Below are 27,732 nucleotides of genomic sequence, written 5' to 3'. Positions count from 1 at the left end.
TCAACTTGCTTTTTACATGTCTTGGCCACTTGTTTTGTTTTTGTTTTGCCTTTTAAAAATAACAGCTAAAATATTTAAGTTTTATTGATCATAGCATCTAGGGAATAGAACTCTGATAAGTCACCTCACAGGCCCCATTGTGGTACTCTGAGAGTGAGTCGGGACAGGGAGACCAGACTGTGCTTCACGAAGAAGCAGGGTGGGTACCTCTGGAATGGCTCCTTGGCCGCGTCTGCTGCGTTTATAAAAGGGGTAAGTTGTGGACGGTTTCACTCACGGCATTCATTCGAAAATCAACTTTCAACACAGCTGATGCGTGAGAGACCAGGCTGAACACAACACACACATGTTCACTAGCGAGCAAGTCTCCTCCTGCATCCCACGTTTCCTGTCTGATGTCAGACCCCTCCCCCTTCAGTAGCCCTGCTGGGATCCAGGGGCTTCCTTCGTTCTTCACTCCCTCCCGAGAAACCTCCGATCGATTTCAGTTTAAAGAGCTGTGTTCAGTGTATTGTTACCGTACTTAACCGTTTGATTTATTAAAACTGATAGCTGTGTTTATTAGTTACTGTTTTTGGGGGGTTTTGGTTTTTTGTTTGGTTTGGTTTTTTTGGTTTTTCAAGACAAGGTTTCACTGTAGCTTTGGAGCCTCTCCTGGAACTCGCTCTGTAAACCAGCCTCAAACTCACAGAGACCCGCCTGCCTCTGCCTCCTGAGCACTGGGATTAAAGGCGTGTGCCACCACTGCCCGGCTATTAGTTACTGGTTTTGTTGTTGTTGTTTTAATACATTGCTGGTGCAGATTTTTGGTATCATTCCCCAAACAGGATTTGGTTCTGTTTTGAGATTTTTGATGCCTGGTTTTGCACAGAGCTGTAATTTTTAGAAATACCCGTGTATAGCAACACAGTACAAGCTGATGTTCAGTGAAGGAAACCAGGAGGTGCTTTTGCCTACCTGACCTCCCTTTGGAAGCCAGGAGAAGGGGCTGGAAGTACTGAGTGAACACCTGCTGGGAGGTAACTTTTCAGTTATTCTTATTTGTTGTTTGTTTGCTTATTTTGGGTTTTGGAGACGGGTTTCTTGGCACTCTCTTTGTAGACAAGGCTGTCTTTGAACTCAAAAATCTGCCTGCCTCTGCCTCCCAAGTGCTGGGAATAAAGGTGTGTACCACCACGCCCAGTACAGTTATTTTTAAATCGCCCTAATTCCTTAGTCTTCACACTACTTAGATAACAGGATTACAAATCTTTCCTTTTTGCCTGGAGTTTGATAGGCCTAGAAACTAGTAGAAAAATTACCATAAGGGTCAACTGGGCTAGCTTTGGTGTTTGTGATCCTGGACAAGTGCCCCATGTATGTTTGTTTCTGAACACTAAACCGAAGGCCTCCTTTTCTCTGCATATATTAGAATGTTCTGGTCTGAGCCACCCCAACCTAGCTAGTCTAACCAGCTTTTTGTTTCCAGTTTCTTACTTGTAACATAAAGTTCCTTTTCCTCGCCGGGCGGTGGTGGCGCACGCCTTTAATCCCAGCACTTGGGAGGCAGAGGCAGGCGGATCTCTGTGAGTTCGAGACCAGCCTGGTCTACAAGAGCTAGTTCCAGGACAGGCTCCAAAAACCACAGAGAAACCCTGTCTCGAAAAACCAAACAAAAAAAAAGTTCCTTTTCCTCTCCGTTACTGTTTTGTCGCCTTGGATGTTAGTAGACCTGTTTTTTCCTCTGCTCTGTTGTGAGAAGGCAGAAAGAGACAAAAATCTTCCAAGTTAGAACCAAAGTGGCAGCGCAGGGTTGCAGCTTCCCACACCGCTTCCTTCGGGGTAGGAAATCTATCTTTTCCATCCCCAAGCCTTGATGGTACGGGAGCCCTAGATGGTCACTGCTGTGTTCATCTTCAGGTCAATGGCCAGAAGCACCTTATATCATCATAGGAAGCAGAGGAGCCCTGGCCCAGAAAGTTAAATCTCAGGCTTGTAAAAATCAGCCTCATCACGGGAGTTAAACTCCATCTGCATGCACCACAAATGGTCGCTTGCATCCCAAGATTTAAGTTACTGCTGCACTGTTTGGAAGGTCTCAGTGCACGTTTTGCCAATGGTATTGAGATAGTTATCAGAGTGGAAATACAGCTTCCATCTTCTCCAAACTCTTTGGTAAAAATGTCTTGATCTGTCTACAGTTGAAAGAATAGGATGTTAAGCAGGAGCCTTCTGTGAACTTTGGTGTCGAGCATCTAGGGTTTACGGTCCAGTCAGAAACGAACCTGCCAGCTTTTGGACCAAGTTATTGAAGTTCAATAAAGAAATTTGCTTTCTTGGTGTCTGAGATTGGGTCATTTATGACAATGAGTAGTTGTAAGAAGAAATGGGTCACATGCCCATTGTGAGGACATGATTTGTGGCTGATGCATATCGTCGAATCTTCCTACCCAATAATGCCAGGTTGTCTTGTTCCCAGGGATGTTTCTTCAGTGGGTGCTCTGTGCTGCCATTTGGTTGGTCGCCTTGGTGGTCAACTTGATACTCCGCTGCCCCAAATTCTGGCCTTTTGCGATGCTCGGCGGCTGCATTTGGGCAACAGGTAAAGCGTGTATTCCCTAACCCAGTGGTCACACGGTCACATTCACAACAAGGAGAAAAAGCGTAGTAGTCTTCTAGTCCTTAGATGCAGATCACGGATGGGCTGTGCATTGTCTTTCTTTCAGATACTCCTGGAAGTTCCCAGATTTTTTTCCCCTTTAAATATAGTAAGTTCCTGGTAGAAAACTCTCCTAGTAAAGATATTTGATCCTTTTAAAGTATAACTCGGATGCCATCTCACACATTTGACCTTTCTCCAACTTGTTTATCAGAACATGTGCTATTAAAGAGTAATCCTTTGTTAATCCATTTGCTTTGAGTAATCAATTTTCAGAGCTTAGCCTTAAAAGCTGTCAAATGGGGGCATGTAATCATTTTGAGTAGCATTTAACAAAAAAAACAATCAAAAATCTCCTTGTTGCTTTATCAATTCCTTCAAGTCTAGAGTGGAATTTATATTTCCAGTTAACCAATCAGAAACAGTGTATGATTCATATATGATTCTTCAATACATGAACTCACCCTGGAATGTTCACCAAGAAAATTACTAAAAATCTTGTTAGGAACAAATAGACTTTAAAATGTTAGAATCCTACTGGTTAGGCAGAGTGACGCTATACAGCCCAGGCTGGCCTAGAACTCTGAGTCCTCCTTCCTCCGTTCCCGATGGAATCGCAGATGAGACATGTCTCTTTGACAGCCTGCAGGGTTTGTTGTTGTTATTGTTGTTTAGTTTTGTTTCATTTTGTTTTTGTTTTTGGTCAAGGCTGGTGCAAAATATGGAACACTTTATGAATTTTTATGTCCTCCACATACAGGGTCCATGCTAATCTTATCTGTATCACTCCAATTTTAATAAGTCCACTATCAATGTGAGCATTTTTCTTAACTTTTGAAATTCTATTTTAATTAAATAATTTTCTAAAAATGTATTTATGTATATTTTTGAGATGGGATATCTATGTCACCTTGGCTGTCCTGGAGCTGTTTGTCTACATCGGGCTGGCCTCTAACTCACAGAGGTCCCGGGATTAAAGGCATGTGCCACCGCACCAGGCCCATTGTGCAGATCGTTATAGACTCCAGAACATTTATCTCTCAAGCAGGTTTCACTGTGCTCAAGGCAGAGAAGTAGGCAGCCAAACTTGAGAAATGTCACCATATTACAGGTTATACAGCCAGCCGGTCTGGGGCACAGAGGAAAGGGAAGGCGGAGGTATAAGGACTTTATTGTAAGTGAGTGGAAAGGAGACACCAACACCTTGAGGCCAGGAGAACTTCCCAGAAGGGAAATAAGGGGAGCAGGATACCATCTGAGTCTAAAACCTCTCGCATTCCCACAGTGGAGGACACCTCCCTGCGGGATTTCTTCAGCGGTTCATAGTATAACTCTGAAACTCAAGTTGCTCTAAAGCGGAGCTGTGTTATACAGCACACGGGCCCCTGATCAACAGCTGAAATCAGGAGGCAAAGTCGACTCGCAAATCTAAAGAAGAAAGCTGCAGGAGGAACTGAGTGAGGTTGCAGAGAAGGCAGCCTGTTTCATAAAGAGCAGCAATGAGCTGGGTGTGGAGGAGCACCCACAGTCCCAGTCTGTGGACTTGGGGAGGGCAGCCTAAGAGGATCTCTAGAGCCAAGGGCAGCATGACAAGACCTTGTCTCGTTAACAACCATTCTAATGACAACTTTCAACACCATAACGGATTTGGCCCTGGGTGACCCTCAAGAGCAGAAAGCAGTGGCTGTGGGGGTCTGGAAAAATAGCGAGTGGGTGCAGAGCACACTCGGGCAGAAGTTAAAGTTAGAAAAAAACACTAATTTAACGTAGAAATGCATCTCTTGTACTGGAAGTAAGCCATTTTTCCTGTGTTTTGTATCCACAGGGAACATTGCTGTCGTCCCAATTATCAAAACCATCGGTTTAGGTCTTGGGATCCTCATCTGGGGATCATTTAATACCTTAACTGGCTGGGCAAGTTCAAGGTAACCCAATTCAAATGATCTCAACTAAGATTCCTGCACCCTGCATTCAATGTAAACTGGTATTTCACCATACTAGGAGAAATAACATGGGTCCTAGTCTCTAATTATGGCTGGTACACACAGCCACGTCTAACGATTATATCTAAAGCTCTTTGTAAGTGACCTAGATATCCAATGAAGATCTAGCAAAGGAAATCAAAACAAAAAGTAAAGAGTTGTATCTGGGACACAAGCCGAGAGAGACAGTGAGCTGATGTCTCCCTTCCCATTGTCCTGCATGATGATTTGATGGACATGTGAGCATGTATCGTTCTCACCTCATTTTCACAATTCTGTGGGGTCAGCACTGTCAGAGAGCTGACACCCAAAGAGGCTGAAATGCTCAAGGTCACGTTCTAGCCAGGTACCAGTTCTAAAGCGGATGTTCTTAGAATAGAGCAGCAATCCGTGGCTCCATCTCCCCAGCATTTTGTAAAGATTTGAGATGTAGCCATATCCAAACATTTAAGTATCATCGTCTGTGACTGCTTTTACAGTGCAATGGTTGAGAGAAGAGAGAGACAGTCACACCTACACCACTCTGGATCCATAAGGAGAAGTTTTTCGACCCTAGCTAGAAGGTTTTGCTCTCTAGAAGGCTAGTCACAAGCCTCAGGTGGCCTTGGTATGGAAACTTAAGCTAATTAAAATGACAGATTTGAACCTTCTGTGCCCAGTCCCGTTTCACCCAGGGCATGGATGGGAACACGATACTATCATGGAGGTTCTATGACACTGTGTGCTACCATGGTTAGTATCGCATGTGCTTCTCACACGCGGGGAAATGAGAACAAAGAACATGATTCTTGCCTCACTTTAAGGCTCTCCCTGTACTCAAAACCATCCTAACTGCCCCAAAACAACGAGGTAAATCAAGCTACTCACTTACAATATCTTCCTCCTTTCCCATCCTTTTGCTCCCACAACCCCAGAGTTGCATTTATTTTAATGCAATGCTTTTTCTGCTTGCCTCACTCTCTTACCCTTGGATGGCTATTCATGATGAATACTAATGATTGCAATAAAGTCAAGCCATGATGAAAATAGAAGAACATAAACTGATGCCAAAGAATAGGAATTTTTAAACCAAGAAGTCATTTTAAATACCTCAAACATTATAGAGGGACTTGAGATGTAGCTTAGCGTGAGAGCATTGTCTGTCTAGCATGAGCAGGGACTTGGGTTTGACCCCAAGTGTTAAGATACGTGAGTGTACACATACACACATTCATCCGTGCACATACGCACACATGCAATCACATACACATATGCAATCACATGCATTTTTCCATGTTAGTTTTTCGTTTGGTTTGATCTTGTTTGGTTTGGTTTGGTTTTTTGAATAGGGTCTCACTATGTAGCCCTGGCTGGTCTGGAAATCAATATATAGACCAGGCTGGCCTCAAATTCACAGAGATCCACCCCTACTTCTGCCTCCTGAGTGCTGTAGCGCAAATTTACCTCTGGGGATTGCAGGAATGTACCACCGTGCCTCAACCACTACTTTTTCTGCTTTAATTGGAAATTGGAGGCATGGTGTAATAAAGTAACTTACCCAAAGCAAACCAGTACATAACAGAGCCAAGACCTCAAGTCAAGAGTTCAGCCTCTCGCTGATTCTTTCAAGGGTTACTCTGAACATTTTAGCAAAATCTAACTTGATATTCTTCTGGCTTTCCAGGTTTGGCTGGTTTGGGATGGATGTGGAAGAAGTGTCGAACCCCATGTTGAATTACTTTGGAGCTGGGCTGTCCGTAGTAAGGTCTGCAGCCATTGCTAGTCACTAGTTCTTTTGGGCATTAAGAGTACTTTCTAAAGACTTGTTTTGTAATTTTTTTATTTAGGTGTATGGATGTTCTATCTGCATGTATGTATATTGTGTGTGTGTCTGGTGCCTAAAGACATCAGAAAAAAAGTCAGAGCCCCTGAAACTACAGTCACAGATGGTTGTGAGCTGGTATGTGGATGTTGAGAGTAGAACCCGCATCCTCTGGAAGAGCAGCCAGTGCTCTTAACTTCTTAGCCATCCATTTGAAGAGCCCTGCTGCCTAAAACTTTTGATGTCCTTGCATTTCTTAAATCTACATTTCATAAAAATTCATGTAAGTTTCCTGATTCTTAATTCTCAACAACAGGCTTTGTTTCCAGAACAAGAAATATCAAATGAGGGGATTCAGAAACTCCAGTTTTAGATCTCAAAAGCTCCGAGAAGCTGGGAAATGTCAACTAACTGCCGTGAAGTTCAATTTCAATGTCTATGCTAGATGGAAAATCATAATGCGTTGCTCATGAGGGAGAACCAGGACGTGGTAGGAAGTAATTTTGCTTACCAAAACATGCTATCCTAGTCAGTGCTCTACTGGTTCCCTCCATGCCCCTGGAGGTCACTGATGCTACTTGGCACAGTACTCTTCATCCTAGGGGGATGCTGGCCCTCAGAGGATGCCTGAAACACAGTGAGCACCAAACATTAAGACTTGATGCTTGTTCTGTTCTAACTAAGCACCGAGGCTACACTTTCATAGTTTCAGTATAGCAGGAAAGCTAGCAGAAATACCTTTTCCTTGCAACCTTGTGAGTCAGCTTTGTTATTATCAATCTTAGCACCTTGAGCGCAGTTATTTTTCTTTTCTTTTTCCTTTTAACACGGAAAGGCCACACCTGATGGGTCCTCTTTGGAGTATGGGATCTGCTAGGTTGCTTCATCACTCTTGTGACTTGTGTTCGGGTTAGCTGAATCCAGTGCTGCAATCACTAGTGGATCCGACCAAGTGCTGGGCAGTGCTTTGGGTGGCTAACTCAGCAAAGGGATGCTAGTCATAACCCTGACCTCACACAAGGAGACAGCATCATGCTTCGCAGGGCAGTGCACACGTTCAAATGTAGGAATGTGTATACACTGAGTTTAACATGTCAGATGAGAGCTTGGCAGGGCGCCGATTCCAGCTTCCGTTGCCCTCCTCTCCTGCTCATTCTCTTTGACCCAGTTTCTATTCTCTCGCCTCTCACATCTCTTCTAAATTCTAGTTTTCCACGTCTGTCCCTCTCCTTGTATGTACTGTATCAATGGGGACGAAAATGACTTTGAGTCGCTACACGGTGGCCTGTCGCCAATAAAACTCAAGTGAGAATTAGGTCACCTTAAATTCCGTCACCTATTCTCTCTGGATTCCATTTATATCCACTGTCAGCACTGCACATAACAAATAGCATTGCCTACAAAGACTTTTACTACCTTCTTAGTCTTCAGGGAAAGAGGAGTATATTTCCCTTCCTCCAGTAATGGTGTTTTTCCCCAGCCACGTTCTGGAACAATCTCTTTGTCATTGAAATGTTGCCTAGAGAGTAGTCCCTAGGCAATTGGGGAGGAATAGCAAAGCTTATTCTAAAACTGTAAATTCTTGACACATTTCATTAGAGGCAGTTTTATGTGCCTTACACAGGTCACTTGGAATTCTAACTTTCAGGAGTGTGCTAAGACGATTTCTTCACATTGTAAAATTCTAATTTAGCATGTCTAGTTTTAACCTAATGGTAATAATTTAAAGTTGGTCTATCCAGTACATTAGGTACTCTCCATTTTTTTTCTTTAGAAAAATAAAATTTTCTCTAAAATCACAAATCAGTTAGTTATTCATATTCTGCCATTTCTGCCCATATGACCTTGGACAGATCTTTTCTCCAAGTCCTTGGCTTCTTCATCTGGAAAGAGGGGATAACACTAGTAGCAATCTTGCAAGACAAATTGGAAAATAAATGCTTTAAAAGCTTTGTGCATCTCCACGTGTAAGGCAGTTGTCAATCACTGTTCTGTAGTAAACACTCGAGATCATCAGCTTAAGTGAAAAGTCTATGCAGTGCCAAGTCTTGGGTCTATGAAATCTAGGGTGAGTCACTGAGAAGCAGTCTGAGAGTTGTTTGCCTTCAGCTCTTCTCTCATCTGACCAGGAAGACAAGAACATGAGTTCTGTGTGCAGCTAGAAGCAGTTTGAAAGGAAGAGCCAGGATGTGAAGTATGAGAAAGGAAGACAACAGCTTCCATCAGAGACTTTCCAGGGAACACACCAATTGGTTATCCAGTCCCAAATGATCACCCCTGTAAACGTACATACAAGGAACAGTATACATACACACACACACACACACACACACACACATTTTGATGCCTAAATCAGCATACATTGCTCACTGTTCTGAACCTGGATACCCTGTGCAGGCCTAAAATACACTCTGAGAACTTCCTATTTTAATTTTTGAACAGGAAAAATGCATTAAAAAGTATTTTTAAATGAACATCAAAAGTAGTTTAAAGTTGTCCATTTTCTTACTATCTTTTTTTAAAGGTTTATTTATTTATTATGTATAGTGTTCTGCCTGCACATATCCCTGCAGGCCAGAAGAGGGCACCACATTCCATTACAGATGGTTGTGAGCACCACGTGGGTGCTGGAAATTGAACTAGGGACCTCTAGAAGAACAGCCAGTGCTCTTACTCCCTGAGCCCTCTCTCCAGCCCCATTTTCTTACTATCTTAATGTACTGGCATAGTTCGATGTAAGTGAGTGAGGTATTTGTAGAGAGATGCTGGTCATGGGTATACAGTGCCTTAGGAGTGAGACGATGCCACCAGACCTAGGTGTATGTGTTTCTATTTCCTGACATTACAACTAGAGTTCTTTTCATGTCAGAACCTTGACACCGTCCTGACTCTGTAGTATTCCATCATTTTGGTGAGGGGGAAAGAAGATACATATGGTTTAGATGACATCACCCTTCCAAATTCTCCTCCAGAAAGAGCTCGTTTCACCACCTATGTCATTGTTGCGTAGAAGTGGCTGTCCCTTACAGCAGTCCAACTAAGGACCTTGTTCACATTTTTTGAAGTTTATCATTCTAATAGATGATGAATACACCAGGGTTGTGTTCATTTTTATTTCCAGGTAGTGTGATATCAAAGTTAAGCCAGCATCATAAAAAAAAATGAGACCATTGGCTAAAGCAGAAATCAGGACAAAGATCCAAATTAGGAGAAGTGTCATGTGGTTTGCTCTTTACCCTGCCAAATAAAGGACATCAAAGAAAATGGGGCTCCAAAGAGACAGTGAGATCTTCAACAGGCTGTATGTGGAAGTAACTCTGTTATTAGGACTCAATTTAAGTTTTGTTTTCTTTTAAAAGTAAGGCAGCTTGATGAAAGTGTGTATGTGTGTGTATGTGTGTGTATGCATGTGTGTGTTTGTGTGTCTGTCTGTGTGTTTGTGTGTGTGTGTGTGTGTCCTGGCAAATCTCACTGGAATGTATTCTCCTTCAGTGCCCTCACGTTTTTGTTCATCAGAAGTGAAGTTGAGACTAGTCCAAGCAGTGTGGACAACACACCACTGATAACAGAACCCGTGAGTATTGTGTGGGATAATTGGATTTGAAACATAAGATGGGGATGTATCTTGGATAGGGTTGCTATGACGTCACGGTGTGGCCATGGCAACTCTCATCAGGGAAAACATTAGGGATGGCTTTCAGTTCAGAGGCTTAGTCTGTTATCATCAGGGTGAGAAGCATGACAGCACACAGGCAGTCATGGTGCTAGAAAGATAGCCAGAAGTTCTACATTGAGATCAGCATACAGAAAGAGAGAAAGAGAGAGAGAGAGAGAGAGAGAGAGAGAGAGAGAGAGAGAGAGAGACCAAGCCTGCACAAGCTTTACATCTACATTTATATACAAGAAACTATGCCTTAGGTGGGCTGGTATCTTAAAGGCTACTAGCTGAAGGTGTTCCCACAGCACCTCCCCCTTTTGTCTAAATAAGAGAGTTCTAAGCCTAACACAAAGCTATATACAATAAGAACAGATATCAAGTATAAAAATTGGAATTACAACTAGCATAAACAATATGAAGCAAGAAACATATACTAAATGTTTTGATAATTATCCTATCCTAAGAAGTCTAAGTCTTGGATTAGAAATGGCTTGGCTAAGTCATGGGAGGAAAGTAACTATGACTATCTAGTCTTCAACCCCATCGAAGACCTGAGAAGGGAAATAATATTACTTGAGTAAACAGGAAGTGCAATTAAGCAATTTTCAAAATATGCAATAAATGACAGAGACAATTGGCTACCTGGGCAATCACTCAAAGTCTAGAATAATTGAACAGACCATTTTCAGAGGCAGAAAAAATTTCAAAACCATCTTACCCTGTCTTGGCAAAATTTGACAGTCTTTTTTTTTGTATCCTGCTTGTCCAATCCAGACACCATGCATTTTTGCCAGTGGTCGAGGCATGGGCAGTTCTTTGCCCAAAGGCCAGTTTTGCCAAGAAGAAAACAAGCTCCAAGTCTTTGTTGCCCAACATTCTCTCGGGAATAGATTGGTGCTGCCAAGAATAATCATGTCTCAGATCAACAGAACCCTAAATTATTTAAATATCATATTCTACAGTTCTTTGAAGTGGTTGAAGATTACCTATCTATGTGGAATACAATCTCTAAGTATCTAAAGAACCTGATTAGTCTAACTATAAGTATGACAAACATAGATGACTATTGACCTATAATTTTAATACCTATATAGCTTAAAGAATAAGACCTCATATTAGAATATTAAACAATTTTTAAACAACTGTGCAGCAAATGACAATGACCTGAAAATGTAAACAATGTCTAAGTATCTTGATCAGAGGTAGAAATCTATAGTGCAATATGATAAATATATCCCCAAAATTGTATAAATATACAAAAGGTCATAAGCAGAGGTAGAAGCATGCATGCATGCAATATGACAAAATAACTTTGCATAGGTGTACACATATTGTAAACAGAACTAGGAGCATATTCAAAATAACAAATATAATTTGAATTTGAATCAATATACAAGAACCTATACCAATGTAAATTGTCTATAAATAATAGCTCACAATTATTCACTCTATTTCTCACTATTATATTAGTGTAAGCTCACACTAATTTACCTATTATCCCATCTAATTTCCCCTTTTTCTCCAGAAAGATCCCTGAGCCTACATAATTTCCACCCCAACCCCCAGCCTTGCATCAGTTATAATCAACCCCTAATTGATGTCCCTAACCATAAGGACAAACTTTGTTGGGAGAGGGGATATTGTCTTGTTGAGTTACTTCTGGCTGTCATGGGGGCAGGGGTGATGTTCTTTCTATGAAATCCTGTAAAACTAAAATGATGGTTAAATTTGAAGATTACTGTCTGGTATAATTGCAAATAGTCTCTGAGTAGCCAATAGAGATTTTTGAAGTTTTTATTTGAGGTTCTGGCCAGAACGTTGTAAGAAGGTACACCATTTTAGCCAAATGAGTTGGAATCATTTTGAGCAGCTGGTACCCAAAACCAATCTTAAAGTAGTACTCTCAGCATCATGACATCATATCTACCAGGTGGAATCATTGTTGGACCCAGTGACACACTTCCCACAACAAGGTCACACATCCCACACATAGTGCCACTTCCCATGAGCCTGTGGGGGCCATTTTTATTCAAACTACCGCGGGATGTAAGGACAAAATTACATTCATGTGAGTAAGTGGAATTTTCCATCCCTCATGGCTATGAAAATAGTTCAGCATATTTATCAGAAGTGGGTCAGGTTTCCATGGTGACACTTCTTCCTAAGCATAAGGCTGACTTTTTTGACTATAGATCCCTACAAGGTGTATGGATGAAGCTTTTCACTGATGTTACATCTGGGGTTTGTATGGCCCTGTGGAGAGATGAGAGTAACTCAGCCAAAGGAGGCAGGAGGCTGAGGAGTTGACAGGAGGAAGGAATGAACAGAGACCTAATGGTGGTCAATGAGATCACATGCCAGTAGGAAATGAACTTGATTCTCTTTTCACTTCTGGTTTTATCTTTGTCGTGTTTTGCTTAATGGCAATGACAGAAAATACACAAAGAGGCATGGTTTTGTCCATAAAGAATATAAGTTGGTCTGGAACAGCCAATCAGTGTTAAACAGGGTCAACCTTAAAGAGACATGACATGGCTCAGATGTCCAGGGTCCCATTGTAAAGTTTGTATGAGGGGTAGTCCATGTTGCCAGGAACTCAGTGCCAGTCCTTCAGTTTCAATCATCCTTGCCATCTGCTAGGGGCCCTGGCTGCTTGCCACCCTCTGAGTCCGCACCCATAGCCTTTCCTCCCTGGGTGTTTCACCTCTGTATCATTATACTCTCCCGTTCCCCTTGCCTTCTTCCCCTACCCAAACCTCTATCAACCAAGATGGCTGATACCTTCTTTAAATTGACCTAAAAAGAAAGAGAGACAAGTGATGTTAATTCCTGGGCATCTTTAAGCACTGTGTGGTTCAAGAAAAGATGAGTTGGTCCAGAGGGTGCTCTTGTGTTCCTCCCCTGATTTAGGGATCTAGATCTCTCCCAGAGAACCACCTTTTGAACAAAGAACAAAGAAAGAGAGTGGGGGAGGGAGGACGGAAGGAAGGAAGAAGACGGGAGAAAGAAAAGAAAGAAAGAAAGAAAGAAAAGAAAAGAAAGAAAGAGAGAGAGAAAGAGAGAAAGGAAAGGAAGGAAGGAAGGAAAGGAAGGAAGAGAGAGAAAAAGAAAAAGAAAGAGGAAGGAAGGAAAGGAGATGGAAAGAGGAGAGAGAAGAGGGAAGGGAGGGAGGGAGAGAGGAAGGAAAGAAGGAAGGAAGGAAGGAAGGAAGGAAGGAAGGAAGGAAGGAAGGAAGGAAGGAAGGAAGGGAAGGAAAATGAAGCAAGCACAGCAGCTTGGGAAGCACCATATGGTGAGCCTGCTGGATCTATACAAGGTCAAGGGGTACAAATAGTCAAGGTTAAAGACAAGCCAGCATCAGGATGGACGAGGATGTGGACACAAGGCTGAGCTCCACAGAACCAACTGAGGAAAACCTGACTCATCAGGGACAGTGAATTCAAATCTAGTTCCTATCTACACACGGACACGTCAGCTGGATGGGCATAGAGGATGACAGTCGGTGATAGAAACAATAAATTTTCTTCAGATTTGCTCACAGATTTTCCTCAACTTAAGTATCAGCATATGTTGAAGGAGAGAGGAGAGGGCTTGCTTTTGTCCCGGCCTCCCGGCTAGCTTACACCTGAAATAATCACACAGAAACTATTAATTAAAACACTTCCTGGCCCATTATCTCTAGCCTCTTATTGGCTAACTCTCACATCTTGATTTTACCCATTTTAATAATCTGTATGTCAGCACGAGGTCGTAGCTTACCAGGAAAGATTCACTGTGTCTGATCTGGCAACTACACGGTGGCTCTCTCTCTCTCTCTCTCTCTCTCTCTCTCTCTCTCTCTCTCTCTCTCTCTCTCTCTCTCTTTCTCTCTCTGACTCTCTTTCTTCCTCCCAGAATTCAGTTCTGTCTTCTCCACCTATCTAAGTTCTGCCCTATCAGGCCAAGCAGTTTATTAATTAACCAATGAAAGCAACACACAAACAGAAGGACCTCCTACACCAAGCATAAACTTGAAACATGCCTACAATTGTTTTAATTCAGTAAAACAAAAAATATTAAGATAGTGTTATTGACTGAAAAGAGATATAAAAATTATTATTGATCTTATTCATTCTACTGTAGAAAGTCTGAGTTCTTCTTGGTTCCAATTTCTTTACAGTCTATAAAAATACACTGGTGAAACATGAGAGCTAAGTTTATCAAAGAGCTACACAATCTGTGAAAAATTTAGGTGAAAAACTGGAGGGGCGGAGTCTTAAGAGCAGCTCTGAACTCCCAGGGCTCATAGGTGACTTGCGCACATGTTAAGGTGTGTTCGAGAGGAGAGACAAGCCCTTGTGTGGTCCTGAAGTTGTCTGCTGATGATCCTTGTATTCAGGTCTTTCTTGTGACTTCCACAGGTGATCAACACAGCCGAAGACACCTGCGCCGATTCCTCCTGGATGGATAGACTTTCTGCCAAGTACCACCGCATTGTGTAAGGCAAGACAGCTTCTCTTTCTATTATTGTGTTTCATGTTTGGCTAAAGCAGAGGGTCCAGAGAGAGATGGCAAAACTCATCTGATCCCAGGAAGAAAATGATGATTAAAAACACCTTTCCACCTCCTGAGAGGCAGGGGTTGCTCTACACTCCACCAAGTTTTAAGCATTGAGCTCAGATGCCTCGAGGAATACCAGACCACTGTAGTGCATCTGACCTGTTAGCTGGTGGCAGAAACAACCTCATTTTGTAGGACTTGGGCGTAATAACCGCGTTGTATTACAAGCTAATCAGGCAGTGCACTCCAACTCCTCTGTTCAGCCCAGGGCTGTTACCCTCCTTCCATGTGTGAGTTTTATGATCCCAGATGTTCAGTACCAAATCTAAGAGAATATTCTGTGCCTATGTAAGAGCTACCCCGATGTCTCCATCAGAAGCACTTAACGGCAACCTGTCTCACCTTAAGGGATGGGGTTTTAGTGGCTTGGGCTTTCATTTGATTTTTGCTGGGAGGGCCGAATTATCTAAACTGCTTTACTTCCTGCAGTTGTCCTTTTACAGACCAGGGCTGTTTGGACTTTGTGGGCCCAGGACCGTGCCTTGGTTACTGGCTTTGTTTTGTGCAGGCCAGGCAAACACTCTATCACTAAGTTCTACCATCCCAACCTAAAGTCAGCGGATGTATCATCTTCACAATGGGAAAGGCCAAGTTAAAAGAATGAAAGAATGAAAAGAAATTAATCTAGCTGTGAAAGAAAAACATACTGCTACTTTTGCATTCAGAATGAAATTGTTTCCTACAAATATTTTTATAGATTTTCCTCCCAAAGGGTGTCCTTTATTAGGGGAGTGTTTGTGAAGGGAAAGATTCTTAGGGCAGACAATGTAGCTCAAAGGATGCAGCATAAAGCACACCCGCCTAGTACGTAAGAGACCCAGGGACCCATCCCAAGTGCCACCTAGAAAGAAATTCTAATTATCTTTTACCTAGTTAAGTGTCTGGGTCACTCTGGAACCATGGAGTCTCATCCTCATTCAAGTCAGGGACCTTAGGGTACATGGAATAGATTGCCAACGTGTACAGAGAGATCTGGACCCTCGTGTCCTTTAAATGTCCTTAAATGAAATTATTAAAATTGGCAAGGAATTTGTGCTTAAGCTAGTCCTAAAATATCTCTCCGCTCCCTTACTTCCAAATCCCTGGAAATACCTGTGCCCATTCCACGTGTACAGCACTCAAGGCCAAAGAGTTAGACTTGTTTGAAACGAAACAGGTTTTCTTCCCATAGCAGATTTTTTTTTACCTAAAATATTCAGATTCTTAGGCTCAATTAGCACTCTTGACAAAACCATCATCAAGTCTTTCTCTGTGGTCAATCTAAACAAAAATGCATTTGTCCTTGTCCTGTATGTCACGGTTTCTCGCTGTAACCTGGCGCGTGTTTCTGAGGGGACCTTGAGAAGCATCATGTCCATCCACAGATATTTCATGCATTCATTTATTTGAATGACATATGCCCCATTGGAAGCAATACTCTCAGCTCGGGTGGAACGACCATTTGTAGTGATGATTTCTTGCTCCCATGACATGGTAGACAGCTGAGGCCACACTTGGTCTCATGAGTCTGCCAGTCACAGGACTCAGGGTAGAGAGCCAGCACCTCCTAAACCGCTTAACATCTGCATATCGATGAAAACCCGACTTTGGGGTTCCATTCGTGTGTTGAACACACTGCCTCTGGCCAAGATTCACGGTGGTTTCTTTTTGCGTCTTCAGGGGCTGCAGCCTTGCAGTCATATCCGGGATACTCTACGGATCGACATTTGTGCCGATCATTTACATCAAGGACCACAGCAAAAGAAATGAGAGTGTGTATGCGGGCGCTAGCCAGTTTGGTGAGTGGAGAGGGCTCCTGCCTCGGAAGCACATTCTCTGGTACTCCGTCAATAACAGAAAAAGAGCTATGATCGGTAGTGGCTTTTCCGTTTTTATCTTAATAAACAAAGCTTGCCTGAAGATCAGAGAGTAAAGCAATCCCACTGGTCAGCCCTGCAGACCAGGCAGCGGTAACACACGCTAGTTTGCCACAGAAACCATGCATGCCTTTAACCTCAGTGGGGCACGCCTTTAATCCCAGAACTAGAGAGCATTATAAAATGGGAGGAGACAGCTCTCAGTCTGTGTCTCATTCTGAAATTCCTGGGGGCAAGATGGCCATTTTCCCACTGAGGTCGAGGTAAGAGCCATTGACTCCCTGCTTTGCTTTTCAGATCTTTAGATTGAACCCCAAGTTCTCTTTCTGAGTTTTTTATTAACCATTCTTCAATGATCACATCAGTACAGCTGTGTGCCCTTGTCTTTTCTTTGGGAAGTGGAGAATTAGGCACCAGGAATAAAGGCGGCAATGGACGTTGGAGTGTTCTCGTGGGATCTGTAATGTACAGAGGAAATGTATACAGTCAGGATTCATCTCCACTGCTGGGATCTCAGCATGGGATTCCCAGCTTCCCACTAAGATTCCGAGATTACGAAGAGTCATTTATGTCCAACATCCTGACCTCTGGGAAGACATGTTACTCTCTGCTCTTTCTAAGCTGAAGTGTATTACACAATATTCTTAACCAAGTAAATGTCAAAGGATAAGCCTTTTTCGTCTAACGGTATTAGTTTTCAAGCACAAAGTGGTCCACTGGAATGGTCGACATAATGCCTCCAGTTCTAAAAATATCTCAGGAACCGCGTTCTCTGCAAAGGCCCTGGGAACACGGGAGGGAAGTAAACGAGGATCTACTGTAGAGGTCCTGTAACGCCATGGATGCGCAGCAGACATAAGGAAGCTGGGTGAATAAAATAGAGTTCAGCATCATGTGATGTGGACACTCCTTGTGATTTGTAACCAGAACGGGAGAAATTTGAAACGCCAACCTTCTAGGAAGCAGACAGGCAGGAAAATCGTAAGCTCAAGGCCAGTGCAGTCCCCAGAGGGAGAGCTGGAGTTGTTGCTGAGGGTTGAACTTGACTGGTAATCCTGAGCTTGTCACAGCCATTTCCCTCTTTCTGTACTTAGCTCCGTCTGCGGTTCCCTCTACTGACTTTCCTTATTTCAGAGTTTTACATAAATTCTTTTTTTAGATTCCTGGGTTGTTTTTTTTTTAAGTAAAACTTAATCACAGAAAGGTGAAAAAAAAACAAGAAAGACAAAATAGACAGAGCCAAAATGAGTTTGACATCTTTGTCGGACACTTGTATGCTTGCTTGTAATAGGCATAGATTTGGCTCTCAGAATTCTCTTAGCCACAGGGGAAATCAGCTCCGCCCCAGAAGTCAGTGAACACAAAAACAACTTACTGTGGAGGCATAAAGGCCCTCCTGGTCCTGGGACATAATGAACAATGTCCCCAACTGTCTCTTTATAGAAATAGACAATGACAATTTAGGTATTCTTACAACTCTGGCTGTACAGACGCAATCTCACGGAAGCATACTTTATCGCAGCTTGTTAAAAAATCATCCTCAGTGGCCGTTACCGTACTGTGTTTCACAACATAGATGTGTCGTGTGCTCTGATGCAAGGACTTTTGCAGATGCTAACTGGCTAGCCCTCACCTCTTGTTGTGCATAGATGGGTGGATTTCACTGCTATGATCTCCAGTATGATTTCGGGTTTAGAGGAGAGGGACTTGTAGTTCAGGTTTTCATCCAAAAACACAGCACTCATCCTTGTCCAAACTCTGGGTGATAGAAGCATCGACCACAGTGGAGACTTCCTAGCCAAGCTCGCGCCGGGCACCCATCTGCTCAGGCTGTCAGTGATATCAGGGTTTCCCAAGATGCGCCACCATCATGTGTCGTTACCCATGGCCACCTTGGAGCTAGTTTGTTGCAAACAGTTAGACGAAGCTGCCTTTGGAATGACTTCTGAAGTCTTATGACCTCCCGTACAGTTGCCATCTGCAGTAGACCATGCAGTTTGGCCACACGCGAGGGCCCGTCTTTATTCACATTCTCCCTCCAGTCTGCAGCAAGATTTGCTGCAGTCGCTACAGCCCATAGCAGAGCTAGGGCTGACTGCCTATTCCTTCTTAAAAGGCAACTTCTCCCTACAGTCAGACAATATCCACCATTTCATACTGAGATTTCCAGGGCCACTAAGAAAACGAGCCTGGCAGATTTCACTGTAGTAACTTACTTAATATGTCTAGATTTGAATTCTGCTTATTCAAATTCTATACAGACAACACACGGGGAATGATTAAATGTAATTAATGGTCCTGTGCGTTTAAGGTGAGCTTCTGTGAGGATGTTTTATGTTAAAGAAATTAAGGTCTCATCATAATCGGAATGATGTTTGCATTTCATCATCTGTATTTTTCAGATTTGGACTACATTTTTGCACACTCCAGTGGCATCTTTCTTACGAGTACCGTCTACTTTGTGGCCTATTGTGTAGCCAGGAGAAATAGGCCAAATCTGTATCCGGAGGCCATCTTACCAGGTAAGGAAGGACATTAGCTACACAAAGCCTGCCTTCTCTGTGAAAGGGCCAGCCTCCACTGATGAACTTGAATAATCGTTAGAGGGGAAGGGGAAGAGAGAACGAGAAAGAGAGGGGGGGGGGGAGAGGGAGAGGGTATTCTCTTAATGTTATTGAAAACACCAAGAAACTGTTCACAAAATGTCAATCACCAACACAGAGTCAAAAACTGTCAAGCGATGAGTTTTGATGTTTTCTTGTTAAAAGCTCTTCTATTTGGTTCATCCGTCTTTACAATTTTTCTCTACTATATCAAGATTTACATAACAACTCAGAGCCCCCTGCCTCTATTTACAAGAATAAAAGAAGCATCAACAGATAACAGTTCACAGTCACTTAGAAAAAATAGTTGATCCAAAAAGTTAAAGTAGGGGAGGGGGGGTACACTTTGTATTAGCCTGGAAGACTCGGGGAAGATGCCTGGAGAGCTCACAGAATGGGTCTGGGGTCACCATCCTTGAGTCACTGACTGGTAAAATAATAGTAGCTTCTCACTGAAGACTTCAACATAATTCACCTTGGATCATACATCCACAAGTAAATGTTTTTACATAAAATAAAGCGTAAGTGACTTGATTAGTCTGAACGTCCGATTGATAGGCAACAGTGTAGAGTATTGATTAGACGTCTGGCTAAGCACTGTGAACTACGGAGCTGGAGTTTTCACTTAGAGGCCCGGATTATGTCTTCCCCCAGTTCTAGCATCATTCTCAACGTCGCTTGGCAGATGTGGTCCGTCCGAGTACTTGCTAGGCCCCTCGCCCATCCCCTGTCCCTACTCCGTTCCTCCGTTCAATAAAGAGAATGAGTGGTCGTCATCCTCATAGCAGCACGCGCAAAGGAATCGCTGGGTTTCCAAGGCGACCACAAAGCATAGCTCAAATCCCATAGGGGCCGACATCCCTTTGGAAGGAACGCTTTTATCTGTGTGCGCTTTCGCATTCCACGGTGTGGGAGGTAAGATGCTCGGCAGAGGACCGCACCCTCCCACGGACGCTCCCTTGTGTTCCAGGCTTCCTGTCCGGGGTCCTGTGGGCCATCGCCACCTGCTGCTGGTTCATAGCCAACCACTCGCTGAGCGCCGTGATCAGCTTCCCGATCATCACTGCTGTAAGTGGCCAATCGGGGATTGTTTTTTTGTTGTTGTTGTTGTTTTTTTAATATTTTTTTATGGTTTATTTAACTTTATTTTATGTGCATTGGTGTGAAGGTGTCAGATCCCCTGCAACTGGATCTTCAGACAGTTGTGAGCTGCCATGTGGGTGCTGGGAATTGAACCCGGGTCCCCTGGAAGAGCAGTCAGTACTCTTAACCACTGAGCCATCCCTCCAGCCCTGGATTGTTCTAAGAGTCAGCAGACACGCTGCCATTCTCCGCGCTCTGCTTCTTGATTGCTATGGCCTGGTGAATGTTCATAGCCTCTTTTTTTTTAGCAGGTTTGCAAATGCCTTATCTTTGTATGTCCCTGCAGTTTGTCCTTTGGTCATCTTACCTAATGTCATCTGGGATGCGTTATGATTTTCAGTTCGTGACTCTTTCCATCTCACTTGTATAACAGCACACAAATATAGTGTGAAATCAAAAGTACTTCAGACTCCTTGACACGGCGTGTCCCTGGGTTAAGGAAGTTTCCAGAAATAACGCTGCACCAAATCCTGGGGACTGCTGTCCGCTCCAGTGGTTTTTTAGGGCTTAATTATCTGAAACCTAGGTAACAGCAAAAACCAAAATGCTTATTTTGACATAGTATAAGTAATGCTACAGCCACCTCCAATTTGAAGATGAGGAAACCGAAGCGCTAGTAATAATTCTGGCTGAATCACAAACCGATGGAAACCAGAAACTTCAGAGAACGGTCCCCCACTCCTGCGGGTTGCCAGCTCACCATCATCTTGAGCAGTCTCCTATCCGTTGGGGTAGATAAACACAGGTGTTTTCCTTAAAGATTTTTATCGCTGTTATTTTTAATTATGAGTATTTGTGTGTGCTGGGTGTGGACGTGTGTCCCTGAGTGCAGAGCCCTTGGAGCTAGAGTCACAGACAGCTGGAGAGTCACGCGACGCGGGTGCTGGGAGCGGAATTGGGTCCTCAGCAAGAGCAATGGGGCTCTTAGTGGTTGAGCCACCCTCCTTCTATGCTCTCCTGACCAGAGTCAGTTGTTTATAATCAGGACCAGTTGTTCTCCTGGTTCCTAAATAAGCATCCCAAACGTTTCTTATAAATCATCTTAGTAGCGTGTATGTGAAAAGTTAAAAACCTTAAAAGTTGGATAGTCTAAAACGATCTCATAAAGGCTTGATTTGAGCTGTGGATTTGTATTTTGGTGTTTGTTTGGAAGACAGTGTCTTTGTGGCCCAGGCTGGCCTCAAGTGTGAAGTCCTCCTGCATCAGCCTCCAAATGCTAGTGATCACAACCACGTGTCACAAAGCCTGGCTCACACAGTGTGCTTTGGATGGGTCTGTGCCCATCAGACAGCCTTTAAACACAACTCAATTCAAATAATCTGAGTAATTTTTCTCATTTAGAGCAAAGCAAAATGAAGTACCTAACTGTGCAGGGCTCAATAATTTTTTTTTTTCGAGACAGGGTTTCTCTGTGGTTTTGGAGCCTGTCCTGGAACTAGCTCTTGTAGACCAGGCTGGCCTCGAACTCACAGAGATCTGCCTGCCTCTGCCTCCCAAGTGCTGGGATTAAAGGCGTGCGCCACCACCGCCTGGCAATAATTTTTTTTTATTAGATCCAAAGTCCTTGTAAAAGGAAAACAGAAAGGGAACAAGAAGACCCCATTTCCCTGCTTAGGACCCCTCACTCTCTGGTCTCTTCCTCCCCTTGCAAACCAAGCCAATTCATTCAGAAGGCTTGGTCTCTTTGCCATTATTATTGTTGTCTGTATTTTATTGGGTGCCTATTTTACTGGGTGCCTATTTTACTGGGTGCCTATTTTACTGGGTGCCCATGTACCAAGCATCATGCTCCTCACTTTAGGTTTGTCTTCTCAACACAGGAGCAAACCCATCTTCTCTCTCATAGGCTGACTTAGATGCCACATGATTTATTTCACCAAAGGAAAACCCACAGTTCAAATGTGCTAAGTGGTTGCACCTGCCACAAAATACTCTTTTTTTTCCTTTGGCCCAACTTTGCCTGGGGTGTACATTACGTTAGCACAGCATCACCCCTAAAACCATGTACATCCTCACAGAAAGGCTCAGAACATGGCTGCAGGAATCATTAGAAAAATCATCAGGTGGGAAGCTAGAGAGGCCAGTGGCACCCAGTGGCCCTGTCTTCCCGCCACTGGTGTAACGTTGTTGGTGGTATGCCATCCCCTCTTCTGTCTCCTCCCGCCCCTTCAAGGCGCGTGTCCTCATTTGATTTGGATTCTGAGCATCAGCACTTTACATCACTGGCCTACTTCTCTGACCCCTTTGATGCTGACTTCGCAGAGGCCAACAAATGCAGAGTAAAGCATTTTTATTGCTTCCCGCACACGCTGAAGGCGCTGGAAGCAAACTTGTTTGGGTCAGCCCTGTAGACAGTGGGTTTGGTCCTAGGAGAGAGAACACTGTGGAATTGTTTCCTGAAGCTCTTCCAGAGTCCCTGCAGGGCTCGGAAAGGAGTCATTAAAATTCTGGTCTCGTGTGTCTTCTTCCCCGAGATCACAGCTAAGCCAACGCCACGGTTGTCCTTGCTGGTGAAAAGCATTCACACCAGATCTCCATAGCTTCCCATTTTCACATTTAGATCAGTGCCCTTCTCTTGTTTCTTCTCCTTTCCTGTTTTCTTTTTTTTTTTCATTCTTGTCCTTGCCTCCAGTAGCTCCCATTGCTTGCTGACATGGTTTTATTTTTCTATATAGCTACCTTTAGCATTCGTGTGTGCTTAGTGTTAGACAAAGTCGATTGGTCTGCATGGGGACCTAGTACTGCCATCTTTACACTGTCTATCGGGCAAAGATGCTCTTGCTTCAGTCGGGAGAGCAGATCATGCACTTAATGCTGAGAGAGTTGAAGATGTATTCATATGCTTTCTCTTAGCAGTCCCTTTATATGTGGCTTATAAGGAATCCAGGAGAAAAACAGGCTGTTTGCTTATTTCTAAAGGAGGAAGGTTATTTGTTTCTTTTCTGTGTTTTTTATGTGTTGGTTGGTTGCTTTTTGGTATTAGGTTTAAACCCAGAATTTCCCACAGTGAGGGAAGTGCCGCGCACCACACCCCGGTGTTTGCGCTCTGTGTGCTGGCACCCAGTTCGCGAGCTTCAGGCAAGGGGGCTGGAAGTTAAAATACACAGACACACACAGACAGAGAGACAGCGACACGGGTCATCCTTGAATTCCCCAAGAATGCCCCTTTATTGTGTTCAGGGACAGATTATATAGAGATAGCCACGCCTCAGCCAAACCCACCAGAAACCACTCTCCTGCCGTCAGGAACTCCTGAAGGTCTCGTGCTCAGAGCAGCTGTAGGCACTCAGATCAGGGACTATACAGTGAGGTGCAGCCCCTTCCTGGTTTCAAATTTTACTCTATTTCTTAAGACAGTTTTGCTAAATTAGCCAGGCTGGCTTTGAACTCAGTCTTTAGCCCTGGCAAGCCTTCAATTTTCAATCCTCCTGCTGCAGTTTCCCGAGTATCTGGGTCTACAGACTCACACCACTAGGCCTGGCTGAAATAGTTTATCATAAATATATCACACAAAATAAAAGTATCTTGTGCCATAAAATATTATAGTATCATCAGAACAATAGCAGTCATGACCATGAAGAGAAAAACAACAACAAAATGAATCTGTCTTGTTTAATGATGTTACCTTGATTTTTGGATCAGTGTGGAGCTAAGGTTTAGGATATAGTTCTTTTCCCCTGAACATATTTTATATTGCCTGTAGCTCACTGCGTTTTTCTAGGGTATAGTTATATCAAAATATCTAATAAAATTAAAGTTCTTTTATTTTAAGGGTCCTGGACTTATCGCTGCGCTATGGGGTATCTTCATTTTCAAGGAAATACAGGTAAGGATAAGGAAATGATCACTGTCCCCAGATGTCGGTCTCCTCTAGGAAACTGAGAACTTTGGGAGACTCTTAAATTCAAAGGGAAAATGGACCCCCTGAGAACATCGTTCTTCTGCTGAGAGATAGCACAGGGCTTAGCAAAGTGCAGAGATAGTTGGGCGTGCAGCAAAATAAAACAAAATTAGAGAGAAGAAAGGGAAAAGAAAAGGGGGGACTCAAAATCTCATTGTGAGAGCTGCAGTGTGTCACAGTGAGTCCCGCAGCAAACCTCTTGGTCCGTGTATCTCTACTTGCAAGTGTTCATTGCAAAGGTTCATTGGTCTGGTTTCAAGGCTTCTGGTTTCTATGACACTGTCCATACTGGGTCCAAAATCTTCCTCACTTCTAAGGACCCATTGTAGCATCCTATGATTTCCCTACTAGATGATCTAAAACTTGGGAAGGGAGACTAGTTCTGTGAGTCACGTGTTTAACTTGAAGCATGAAGGCCCGAGTTCGATCCCAGAATCTAGACAGAATAAACATCCTGGTGTGGTGGTGTACACTTCTCATCACAGCACTGGAGAGAAAACGGGAGGAGCTCCTGGGACTCTGGCTACCCAGCCCAGTCTAGGCGACCAGGACCACTGAGGTGTCCTGTGCATCTAAAGTTCATGAGGCCTTGTTCTTGTTTTCCTTTAGAGTGTTCAGATCTTGCCTCACCGTGCACTGGGTTTATCCTGTATAGAGAGGTGGCCATCATTCAGAAGGAAGAGCCAAGACAAAGAGGGCGCTGGGAACCATTCTATGTGAAAAATGGATGAAGGGGGCTAAGATATTGACCAGGAAAAGATGCTGGCGGATAAAAGATGGTTGTTTCTCGGTGTTTGAGGGTTTAATTTCAGGAGCAATTTATTGAAATCGATCTCTGTGCACCCCTAAAGACAGATCTTATGGAAATGAAAAATTTCTGCCTACCACAGGGAGATATTTCTTCGTGGCTCAACAGATGACTGAGCTGCGCTGGGATGAGCCTGCCGTCCATGCCTCCCATCTTGAACACTAGTGCCCCATCCCCAGGAGGACAAGTCCATCTTCTTCATCCTCACACCTCTCTTCCTGTGTCTTAGGATTCATCCCTCTCCATCCCGTCTGTGTTCATCCTCTTTCTCCTTGGTCTGCTTACATTCATCTTGGCCCCTCCGATCTGTTTCCCGTCCTCCAAACGACTGTAGGCTTTCCAGCATGCAAATCTAATATGTTCAGTACCTATAGCTTCCTGTTTCCTTAATACCTTCTCGTTACTAGGGAAAAGTAGGGCCCCAAAGCATAGTCAGGCCCATAGGCTCCCGAACTCTCCGCAGGCCAATTACCCCCATCCTCGCCTTCATGCCCCTGCCTTGCTGCATGCAAGGGCCCTGGAAGGGGCTGCGACTGCACTTCCTAATACCGACAGCCTAATAACGCCAAACCAGCTCGACACAGAGTTCAGGGACACACGCACAGACAACATGGTGGTTGCTTGTTAAAAGCCCTCACCTGTGATGTTCCTTGCCTTTCTCTCAGGGCAGGCACTGTGGGTGAATCAGTAGCGGAGGAGGGGGAGGGAGGTAAAGAGAGGGGGTAGGAGGGGAGGAGAGCGTGTGTCAGGACGGCATACCGGTAACCAGAGCAAATGATTCGGTAAAAGTCCACGACAGTCTCTTTAAAATATACACGTTGGTCTACAAGAGCTAGTTCCAGGACAGGCTCCAAAACCACAGAGAAACCCTGTCTCAAAAAACTAAAAATAAATAAATAAAAAAAATAAAATAAAATATACACGTTGTAAATATAAACTTGATTTACGTTTCATTCAATGCATCCATTCTTTTCTTATTCCTCAGGGTCTCCGAAACTACTTACTATTGTTGCTGGCCTTCTGCATCATCTTGTCTGGGGCCCTGTGCACGGCTTTTTCCAAAATCTAACCTATTCACAACAGAACCAGCAGGTAGCAGCAGTGGCTAGAAGAGCCCCAGTCCCGAACAAGGGAAAACCGGCTGAATAGCAATGGATCTCTGCCACTCTGGGAATAAATGGATACATGACTGTTTATTCCACAAACATGAGAATGAAGAGAGACCGTGAAAAGTCCTCCCGATGTGCTGTTAACGAAGGCAGGACTTCTCTGGGGAGCTCAAAGACAAGCTACGTTCTTGGATCACCCTGTCTGAGGGTGCTGATTCCATCAGTGTCCACTTCGCGTTATAATCCAGAAAACAGGATGGATTTTGTACAAAGGAAATTGCCACCCACATTTATAACATTAACGAAGAGGAGCAGAAACAAATACTTCGTCGGCTGAGGGAAGAAACAGACTCACCTTATGGAATTCAGGTTCAAAGATACCAGGGCCCTTTGCTAGAGAAAGTAAATGTCACAGTTGCTAACTGAATGTTTAAAAGGCCAGCTCATTATTTTTAGCCAAAAATTGCTTTGACTTTAACATTGTTCAGCTCTTAACATTGCCTGCCCCTCTTAGCTCAAAACATTTTGATAGTTACTCCAGATTTAAAAAAAAACCATCCCCAGAGAGCAAGTCTCCAGCCCTCACAATATGTTTGTGTGGTGTAATTCACGAGCACACATAGGGTGCACATGGTGGCAAATTTGGAGAACATTCTAGAGTTGGAAGAAATAAAGGTTTTACTTCATCAGGTTCAATTTAAAGGGAACATGCTCGTTGGACTCCTATATTTTTGTTTCTAAAATGCCATTACTTAAAATCAATTTCATCAGAAGTGTTTTGTTTTGATCCTATCTTAAATGATTTTAAGGAGACAAAGGGGCACAGCAAATGTATTGATTTGATTCTTTAAGAAAACAACCAGCCCTGCAAGCACACTGCTCATCACCATGGCGTCTGCACCCTAAACATAGCGACCGCGTTTGGCTGTGCCTCTTACCCATTCCCTCCTGATACTGCAGTCGTTGGCTGTGCTAGAGAAACATAGTAATAGCATCCTTCACCTGACGATGCTCCCTCTGCGTTATGTGGCTCTGGACCTTAGCATGTCGTGCCTCCTGTGATGGGCCATTATTGATACCATGTGTCTTAAATTCTCTTGTCTGGGATAGTTCAATCCGTAAGTATGTCCACCAATGTCTTGTTGTCCGACAAACATTCTAAACGTGTTTGCTATTGTTATTACATGTTAATCAAGGGGAATCAAAGCTTATAGATAGGGAAAAAATCTTGGAACTTATCAAAACTATTGCTCTTATTACTCTTATCCCTATTTTCCTCTCCAAATCAGAAATGTCACTGAATCTCTAACCCAGACAATATTTGATAATAATGTCTTTTACCCATTTTAGTTTTTACTTGAAATGTCATTAAATTATGCTGATAGGACTTCTGAATAAATGTCTATGACAGAAAAGCTATTTTTCTCCTTTAGATATATTTTTGGAATTGTATTTTGGACAGCTTTTAATTATTCTTTGTGAGATTGCCAATGCATATGCAGGCTTTTAAACAGGAATTAAGGAAATTGCAAATTAAAAAAACTAGTAAAAGACAAAAAAGAGGGCGGGCCCTTATCCCCTCACCAAGCAACGCCTGCAGTGTTGATAAAAGTATTGTGAGGGAAAGAAGCTTT

At 43.4% G+C, this 27,732-nt stretch overlaps 1 protein-coding gene and 1 non-coding gene across 2 annotated transcripts in view; one reads left to right on the top strand and one right to left on the bottom strand.

Annotated features, from left to right (window-relative positions):
* The window catches only part of Tmem144 (transmembrane protein 144), a 30,541-nt gene extending 3,028 nt beyond the window's left edge, over positions 1-27,513 (top strand). The window contains exons 3-12 of the mRNA XM_075950822.1: positions 2,459-2,581; positions 4,464-4,563; positions 6,284-6,364; positions 9,914-9,995; positions 14,480-14,556; positions 16,338-16,456; positions 18,937-19,056; positions 20,108-20,205; positions 24,053-24,106; positions 25,975-27,513. Of these exons, the coding sequence (XP_075806937.1) occupies positions 2,459-2,581; positions 4,464-4,563; positions 6,284-6,364; positions 9,914-9,995; positions 14,480-14,556; positions 16,338-16,456; positions 18,937-19,056; positions 20,108-20,205; positions 24,053-24,106; positions 25,975-26,058 (938 nt within the window). The 3' untranslated portion in view covers positions 26,059-27,513. The remainder of the gene's footprint in view (positions 1-2,458; positions 2,582-4,463; positions 4,564-6,283; positions 6,365-9,913; positions 9,996-14,479; positions 14,557-16,337; positions 16,457-18,936; positions 19,057-20,107; positions 20,206-24,052; positions 24,107-25,974) is intronic.
* LOC142836678 (U6 spliceosomal RNA) lies at positions 3,354-3,456 on the bottom strand. The gene has a single exon (XR_012908144.1). It is a non-coding gene; the product is annotated as a U6 spliceosomal RNA (small nuclear RNA).
* Positions 27,514-27,732: the final 219 nt, after the last annotated feature.

Source organism: Microtus pennsylvanicus, chromosome 16 (genome assembly GCF_037038515.1).
Source record: "Microtus pennsylvanicus isolate mMicPen1 chromosome 16, mMicPen1.hap1, whole genome shotgun sequence".
NCBI lineage: Eukaryota > Metazoa > Chordata > Mammalia > Rodentia > Cricetidae > Microtus > Microtus pennsylvanicus.
Note: the sequence above shows the minus strand (reverse complement) of the source record. Positions and strands in the feature narration are given on the sequence as shown.